The sequence below is a fragment of the Rhinolophus sinicus genome, linkage group LG01 (assembly GCF_036562045.2).
Source record: "Rhinolophus sinicus isolate RSC01 linkage group LG01, ASM3656204v1, whole genome shotgun sequence".
NCBI lineage: Eukaryota > Metazoa > Chordata > Mammalia > Chiroptera > Rhinolophidae > Rhinolophus > Rhinolophus sinicus.
Window position 1 is genome coordinate 2063631 of NC_133751.1, and position 9169 is coordinate 2072799.

A 9169-nucleotide genomic window follows, 5' to 3' on the forward strand; every position below is an offset into this window, starting at 1 on the left:
GCAGACTTTTTCTGTGAAGGGCCACATGTCAGGGAACGTCAAGACCAAGTTTGTTCATTTGCTAGGAGGACACAGGACTATGATGTGTTATGGCAAAAGGATACAAAGCAAAATCAGCACAGGGAAAAGGCATGTGGAGTGAGCCCAGGGGAGACCAGGAAGAAGCGTCCAGAATCCTCTCCAGGTAGAGTCACACAGGCTGCGCTCATCTCCCCAGCAAGGAGCTGTGACAACTCAAAGGCGAGATGTCGACTACATGGGAGCAAAGTGGAGAAACACAGGCTTGTTGTACATGGGTGGGTACGGGATAGTTAATATGTAACATTTACAGTACATAGAGATGGCATGAGGGCAACAAGACAACAGTTAGGGGTTTCGGGTCATCCACCTGTGACAAGGTGGTTATGCCTCCAAGGGATGTGAATAAGAAAATTATTCTAACTTTTCAAAGGTGAGTTTTCCTAGATGCATAAGAACAACGCACAGAGCTTACTTACGATAAAGACTGATCTTTTACTAAGGAAGCTATGAGTCTTGGATGTGACTACCCACCATGACCTGCCCTGCTAGGAATTTATGATCAGATCACCCTGTGAGGTTACTTTCAGTCACTGAGCTTGTCAGGCTCACTCAATTATGAATGAACTGTAGGGATCTTTCCTTCCCCTCCTCCCAGGGCTCAACCACACCTGGCCTCCCACCCTTCCCTGAAGTTACAGAACAGGCTCTGCCTTGGCAGGTACCTGAAAGGCTTGCCTCCCACACACCTGCTCATGGGCCCCTCCCAGTGGGGATCGGTACTGGGCCTCCAGGGGACGGCCAAGGCTGGGTGTGCTCCTGCAGTCAGCACCCAGTGATCGGAAAGGCCAGCATCCAGTGAGGTGCAGCTCTGGCCGGAAGGCTGCAGCTGGAGTGCCACCCTCAGCCCAGCATGAGTCATCTCATCACTGGACTCCTTTGTGACTATCCACCTACGTCAATCCTTCATTGTGTCCCTGGGTCACATGCTGGTGACATCCAGAGTGGCCAGCACAAGGGGGGAGGGGTGCTGGGCTGGGCCTTACAGATGAGGGGTGCAAGGTGGTCGAATGTGCTTGGGAGTGAGGCCAGGCAGGGCCTGATCCTGGACTCCAGGACATGCTGGCAGCCCCCGTCTCTGTCCCCAGCACCTCCTGGTGCCTGCTGGGCACAGGCTTCTCCCCGCTCTGCCCTCCGTTGCTCTTAGGTCCAGCGTCCCACTTGTCTCCAGGTTGTCCCCCCACGTCCACCCCACATCCTGCCATGCACGGGGCCAGGGCCATCGAAGGGTTCCTCTAGGGCCCAGGCCCATCTCCACCTGGGGTGACTCCTGCTGTCTTCTGCAGGGCCCAGGCCCACCCCTGCCCCAAGCAGTGACCTCTGATTTACCCTTCAGGGCCACACCCACCCCAGTGCCCAAGCAGACCCCTACCACATGCAGGGCCATGCCCATCCATGTAGGGCCTGCCTCCAATGTCCCCTGCAATGCCCTGTAGGGGAGGAAAAGATTTTCCCTTCTTCCCTTCTAGGTTCTTTGGATGGTCTAATAATTAAATTGACATAGGCCAGATTAACAGAAGAAAAACAAATTTAATTTCATACATAGGGAGCCTCATAAAAATGAGACCCAAAGGCTGAGGTCTATAGCTGTCCATCGTTAAGGGCCTGGATGGGGGTCTGCTGCTTCCTGGGGAGGACGGAGCTCACAGGAAGATGGGGAGAGCAGGTGTTTGGTAACCAGATGTCTGCCCTGCCAGCAGGGGTCTTTTTCAGATAAGCGAGTTATCTCTGATAATTCACTCTTTCTGGACCAGGCCCCCTATCTACATGCTTTTAGGCAATTAAGGGAGAGGTGAAAGTTTTTCCAGAATTTCTGGGTCTTGACTGTCTTCAGCTCAAAATCATCCACATGCCAAAGTGGCACATTCTGGGGTGGCCTGTTCTGAACCCCTTCAGCCCACGCACACCCCAGGAGCTCCGACTCCTGACCACCCCCACCGCCCTCACCCCAGGCGGAGACGAGAGACGCCCCCCATCCTCCAGGGCTCACACTGACCCCTCGCTTCCCCAGCTCCTGACTCCCGGGCCACGAAGACCAACACCAAACCCCGGGTGGGGGGCGACACGCGCTACAACACACCGTCCTTGATCCCCAGAGGTGCCCCCTCGCGGGGGTCTCAGGTAGCGCACTGCACCCGCCCCGCATCCATTCCCCGCAAAGGGGGCAGCCCGCGCCCCCCCGGCCCCGCCCACGCGTCCCCAAGGCGCGGTTCCCCCGCCCCCTCCCGCCCTCCCGTCACGTGACCTGGACAAGTAAAGGCGGAGGCCACCGCGCTCGGGAGCCGCAATCGCAGTCCGCTGCTCTGTGCCCGCTGCTCCGCTTCCGCTGCCCCGACACAGGCGCTGCCAAGATGATGTGCGGAGGTTGCTCCAGCACCAAGCCCGCCACGGCCGAGATCCAGGCCGTCGCGGACAAGGTAGGCCCTTCCGGGTCCTCCTGAGCCCAGGGTCGGTGCGGCCCTGTCCGCAGAGTGACGGCGCCCGCCCGGAAGCCGCGCTGAAATGCGCGTGGGGCGCTGGGCTCGGGACGCAGCCTGTGCGTTGCCGACGCGGCCTCGGGCGGGTCAGGGGCTGCGCGCGCTGCGGCGCTGAGACGGGAGGGGCGTGGTGTGCTTGCCCTCAGGTCCATCGGGGGGAAACCGAGCCCAGGTGGTGGAGCAGGTGGGGTAGATGTGAGCAGCCATTGGACCTGGGGGAAGCGCATGCATGGTCCTAAACTTCCCCTCTACTCTGGTACTCTGTGTACGTTTGCGGTGACCCCCAAAGAAACGTCGTAAAACAGAAAACAACAGAAACCAGGCTGCCGTGCAGAGGCCGGGCTCGGTTCAGACCCTGGTCAGCACTTGACTCCCGGCCTGGATTTCCTGGTCTGTAAAGTGGGCACCGCCTAGGTTCCTGCACAGAAGGTTCTGGGGAAGGTGGAATGGTCCAGCCAGCCCTACCTGTCTTCACCGGTCAGCAAAGGCCACCCCTTTACAGGTGGGGGTTCAGGCCACATGGAAGCTGGGGTTCTGAGTGAGAAGAGGAAAACTAAAACCTTTCTCCGGTAACTCTCCTCCCTGCTGCTGCTTCTGGACCCAAAGGCATGCAGCCAGCCCTGCGTCCTTGCTCGGTGGTTTGGACCACCTGACCACAGTGAAGGGTGTGAATCAGTCCCAGGAGACTTTGAAAATGAGAAATTTGCAAAGAGTATGTGGTGAGTCAGCCTGAGTGGTGGTGCCTAGGGCCATCCCCACAGCCACTCAGAGCCCAGCTAGCATTACTGTTCCTGGTTTTCAGGCCTATGAAACTCCTCACTTGTCACGCGAACTTTGAACGTGCATACCCTCATTCAGGAGAGAGACTGGCTGTCTCAGGCCCCTTTGTGAGTTTGGCGTCTATCACTTGAGATTGATATGGAACAGGGCAGTTGTCATGGCTACTAGGGGGCAGTTATTGAAGCTGGATATTTGCTGGTGGCAGGGACACTGTCTTGTGGCTGTTTGCACTGACTGCTCTGCAAGCACTCTAGGTTGCAGGTAAGGAGAACAGAGGTGAGAGACTGAGCCCCGGCCAGGAGGACGTCACTCATGCCCGTTCTGTAATCCCAGCCTCAGGAGTGCCCACTGGTCCTATCCTTGGCCTTCCCTGGCCCTCTGCCCCGCTCTGGTCTCCTGAGGGCCGGTCACTGACAGCTTCCTAACTGACCTGGGCCTTCTGCGCCCCCCTGGGCGCTCGCCCAGCCCAGCTTTCTCCTGGTCAGCAGCAGCATCAGTGCACTGCTACCCGCAGGCAGTGGCCTGGCCTTCGAGGCCGCCACGTGCCTGATCCCACTGTCTGCATCTGGGTTTCTCACAGAGCCTTGCAGACGGCCAGGGCTTTCCTGCCTCCACTCCTGAAAAAGGCAAAGAGGGAGGCGATGCCTCCCCAGAGCCCTGGGTGGGTCTGGAGGTGTCACTCACCCCGTAGGCATTGTCCGTTGTCTGCAGGGTCAGGTCTCTGCAGGCTAAGCACGGTCCTGCAGGTTGAGTATTCAGACACAGGTAAGTCTGCAGGGATCGCAGTGCTAGGGCGTGGGGGTGGGGATGGCAGAGGAGTGGCCGGACCCAGCCTGCCCTCTCCCCTCCTGACCCTGCCTCCTGTCCTTGGCTGCTCAGACTCCAGGCTCCTCTCCATTCTTATCCCAGGAAGGGTCCCTTCCCAAAGATGCCAGAGGCCACACAGCCTTTTCTCAGTGGCCGGTGACTCACTTGTGAGTAATCCAGCCTGCTTCCTGCAGGGCTTTAACTAAAGCTGGTAACCCTCTTGGACCGGTTGTGTCAGGTTCTGTCACTCCCACTGTCAGTGGCCCCAGTGCCCACCAGTTACCCTGAGGCCTTGGAATGAGATTAGATTTTAAATTAAGAAAAAGAAAAAGGCAAACGTGCTCTCCTCTTCTTCCACAAAGATGCTCAGTTTCTCAGAGGCCAAGACCCTGGAAAACAGGATTGAACCACAAGTGCGGTGACTGTTGGACACGCGGTCGGGACCAGCCTCTGTGCACAGGCCTGGGGTCCTCTGTGCAAAGGACATCGTCTAAAAATGCAGCATAAGGAATAGAGTCAGTGGAGTTGTAACAGCTACGTAGTAGGTTGGAGGAGGGGGTTATCACTTTGTGGGGGGTGTAAATGTCTAACTATTACATTGTTTTGTACACCTGAAACTAATAAGAAAAGTAAAAAATGAAATAAATAAAAAATGAAAATGCAGGAAAGCGCTTCTGACCTGCAAAGCACTGTATCTGCTGCCCGATGTGTTGCAGACCTTAGGTCTCAGGGCCCAGGAGGACAGTTACGAGAAGGAAGGCACATACACAAGAAGGAAGATTAAATCTAAACTTAAACTTAGTTTAACATTTTTAAATGTTTTATATTTTAATTTTTTAAAAAAGTTTATTGGGGTGACAATTGTTAGTAAAGTTACATAGGTTTCAGGTGTACAATTCTGTATTACATCATCTATAAATCCCATTGTGTGTTCACCACCCTAGATTTTAATTTTAAAAGAGGCATTTAAAAACTACACACAGTCTTTCAAATGACCTGTTTGCAGGTTAAGTAAACAGAAAAGCAGGGAGTAACCTTGCACATAGTGTCATAATGAGGAAAAGGTAAAAATTTCCCTTGCCTAGAAAAGCGGGCAAGTGGTATACTGAAATTGTAGCTTTGGAATCTGGTAGAATTAAGAACTTGTTTGCTGTACTTTATCCTGAGAGCAAGGTTTAACAAACTTCCTTGGTCACAAAGGATAGTCGTGGTATAGAAAACGTCTGAAAGGTGGACGTTAGAATTGCTGGTAACATTTACAGTGAGATAGGAGCTCATGTCAGTTACTGTGCAGGAAAAAAGCCATTGAGTTTTTCCCTCTGTCCCCTCCCCCAGGTGAAGTCCCAGCTGGAGGAGAAGGCAAACAAGAAGTACACCCTTTTTAAGGCTGTGGAGTACAAGAGCCAGCTGGTCGCGGGGATGAACTACTTCATCAAGGTGGGGTCTCAGCCACGCAGGAGGGTCTGCCCTGAAGTGGGTGCTCGTGCAGACGTGGGTGGTGGGGGCTTGTGGGTTCCAAGAGGGGTGCTCGAAGGGGGGGTCCTGTAGCAGCCCCCAGCTTCAGGAGGTTTGTGGCCCTCCAAAGTGAGTGTGCACATGTGCCATCCTCCATGGAGGAAGGACCAAGCCTTTGGGGCAACCGAGGGCGTCCACGCACCAGCACCCCTCAGCCTGCCGGAAGGGCTCAGGATGCACCTGCCCCCTCACGTGATGCCCTTTGCAGGTTCAGGTGGATAATGACAACTTCGTACACATCCGAGTGTTTGAAAGTCTGCCACACGAGAACAAGCCGCTGGCCTTGCACGACTACCAGGCTGACAAGACCAAGGAGGACGAGCTGGCGTACTTCTAGCTGCCGATTGTGAAGCAGCCCGTCGTCCCCGCGGGTCTCTGTCCCCTGCACGCACGCTTCTGGAATCACACATGAACGTCGTCTCTACGCCCTGCTACCTGCAGTGGAGGGGGCATCACACACCTGTCTTGCATCTCTGTTCCTGACTTTCATGATGTTGATTTTCTTCCCAATCAATGGTCTTAACTAAATTGCTTTCAAAGGGGGCTTATATTATCTCTAAATACATATATTTTTACGTCTTTGCAAATTTTCTCCTTTGTTTTGGATTTTTTTTCTTTACCTGAAACAATAATCATAATGTAAAGTGTCCAGACATGTTTATAAACTTCTTCCATGGCCATGCCCAGGCCAGAGCCGGCGGGACCCTCTTCCCCCTGAGCAGCAGAGCCCAGCCAGGTTGCCTACGGTCACAGGAAGTGGGTGGTAGACCCAGGATTCCAGGCGTCTGTCCGACTACAGGCCGGCAGGCTGTTGCCTTGACTCTGTGTCCTGCATCCAGGCCCTGGTTCCCCACCACCACCCCGTAAATGGATCCGAGTAGACCCGCTCCTAGACCATTCGCTGCGCTCAGGCTCAGTCACATGCTTTATGCTCTCGGAGAGACTCCCAGATGCAGTGACGCTGCAGGTAACAGAGGTGCTCCTGCAAACTCCTGTGTGTCTGCCCTGAGTGCCATGCCTGGAGGGCTCTCCTGAGCTCACCACTGAGCCGCAGGTGCTCAAAACCAGGCAGGGGGCATGTCTGGTTTAAGAATTCTTTTGGTTTCAACAAAGGGTGCCTGCCCACCCATGAAGCAAGTCCCATGGTGGGTTGGTTGGTTGGTTGGAAACAGAATAAGGAAGACTGTCTGCGATATTGTAAGAATGACGACGGGTAAGATTTGTGTGTGGCTCAGGGTCAAGGTAGAAAATGTGTTTCTGAGGGTTGACATTGGTCTGATGTTCCTGCACCCCCTGGCCTCTGCAGCGTGGGGCACTTTGTGCCAGGATCGGGCCGTCAGGTCATGAGGTAATGAGTGTGGAAGGGCCTGATGGGCATGCAGAGCCTTGAAAGTGGCAAGAAGAGAACTGAGTAACGAGCTGTGCGCAGCCTGCTGCCTTTCCACGCGCTGAAGGATAAAACACCTCTGTGCCGTGCTCTTGGTCTTGGCAAACAGTCCAGCAATTTTGCACTCAAGACCTAATGTAGTCTCCACCTGGGAACTTCCAGTGACCGGTGGGGGGATGGCCTTGTGGGTGCCAAGCAGGGCCACTGGCCCGTGCCCTGCAGGCAGGGAGCCCCCTGGAGGCAGCTGTTACTGCCAGTGGAGACAGAGTGACCGCTTCATGGGTGTGGCCTGTCTTCCTGGGGTGACATGAGTGGCGGTTGCACAACATCGTGAAAGCACTAAGTGCCGCTGAGCCTTGCTCTTGAAGATGGTTACATGTGTGCCCTGTGAACTTGACCTCAAGAACTCAGCACAGTAAACCAGAGCCAGCTTGGGGGGCCCCTTGGCAGAGGGTTTGAGGGACACATGCTGGACTGCAGCTCTTCCATCTGCCCCCTGGCCCAGCCTCTCCTCTGCCCGCCCTGGGCGCTCACCCACGGGCACACCCTTGCCCTCTGGCCCCCGCTGCTCACTGCAGGGTCCACCTGGGGGGTCTGGTCAGTGCCCTCCCTGCGACAGCACTGTTTTCTGGGTTCTGGTAACTGGCCCGCCAGTTAGTCCTCGCGCCAGTCTGGCCGTGGCTCCCCTTCCCTCCGTGTCCCGACGCGGGTGCTAACCACCCTTCCCTCTCCCCGCTTGTCAACGGCCCCTTTACTAAGTGCTCCTTGAGTTACCTGTCAGAGTGACTCGAGCACCAAGAAGACAGTGGCAGAGGGACCCGCCCCACCAGAGTCACAGGCCCTAATTGTCAAGCTCTCAGACCGGCTGGTCCCAGACACCTCTGGCCGAGCAGGTAGGCACCTTCCCGAGCCTGGCCTGTCCTCAGCGCCCTCCCTCCACCTAGAAGTCTCCGGAACTTGACTTCTCCCAAAGCCCGAGGCCTGTGATGCTGAGGTCCTGTCCTAATGGTCAGATGTGCATTAGCTGGAGACGGGAACATATAACGGACACCACCTGTGCACTGGGGCTGGTGCGACGGGGCCATCGGTCCCCCTTTCTGGTGGATACTGGGGGGCCCTCACTCTGCTGCCTGGAAGTGGCATTATGGCACATGTCTGTCCTCGCAAACACGGGACATGGCTCTGGCATGCAATGGCTAGAAGACAACTAGAATTCTAGAGCAATGGGTGAATTCCTTCCTTTACAGCCTGGGTGTGGAAAAAAGCTTTTAGTCTTTGATTCAGAATCCAGTGACAGTAGAAGAGCGCGACTGTAGAGACGGGTAAAAGAGCGTCCACGTGGCAGGAGCAGCAGCGCAAAGTCTCAAGTCAGCTGACAAACCGACAAAACACACGCAATTTATATCCCAGATGAGGGGTTAATAGCTGCAACGTACGACAACTTGTAAAAGTGGGGAGAAAGGGATGAAAAATTCTATAGTAAACGGGCAAGGACCAGAACAGACAATTCACAACAAACACATAACCACGTGTCCACTGAACACTCATTCACAGAAGTGCAGAGTAGGCCTCGCCGAGATCCGCTTTCTGTCCTGTTTGCCGTGCTAACCACCCTGGGGGCCAGCTGTGGGGACGTGGCCTCCTGTGTTCGCTTGTGAAATGCAAAACGTCGCCACCCTGTGCGAGGACCTGGGTGACCTCTCGAGACTGCACATGAACAGCCCTTCCAGCTGGCCTGTAACCAGGACTGTGGGGGTTTGTTTTGGTCACTTGCCTCTCCCCTTGACCAGCGTGCAGTGTCCGCAGTGGCTGGCACCTGGTGGGTGTTTGACAAGTGGCCGGATGTGAGGAGGATGGCATCCTCGCCTAATTCAGGGCTCTCCCTTGTAGGCACATTGTCCCCATCTCAGCTCTGTGTGCCTTCTGAGCCTGCCACCTGGACCTGTCCCCAGGCTTCACACCAACGCCCAACCCAGCGGGGCCACAGCTGCCCTGAGGCTCGGCACACACCTCAGAAGCCCAGGGGTGCCAGCTCCACGGGGGGAACTTTGGCCCATTAGAGGAGCTGGTTCCCACAGCTCCTCCAGGGACGCCTATGGGACCCAGCAGCCCAGTGGGTCTCCCG

General features: G+C 55.6%; 1 protein-coding gene across 1 annotated transcript; it reads left to right on the forward strand.

Moving 5' to 3' along the window:
- The first annotated feature begins 2304 nt into the window (after window positions 1-2304).
- On the forward strand, window positions 2305-6248 carry CSTB (cystatin B). The gene is made up of 3 exons (XM_019745754.2): window positions 2305-2495; window positions 5478-5579; window positions 5866-6248. The coding sequence occupies exons 1-3, from the start codon at window positions 2430-2432 to the stop codon at window positions 5992-5994; spliced, it is 297 nt and encodes a 98-aa protein (XP_019601313.2). The 5' UTR covers window positions 2305-2429; the 3' UTR covers window positions 5995-6248.
- The last annotated feature ends 2921 nt before the right edge of the window (window positions 6249-9169 follow it).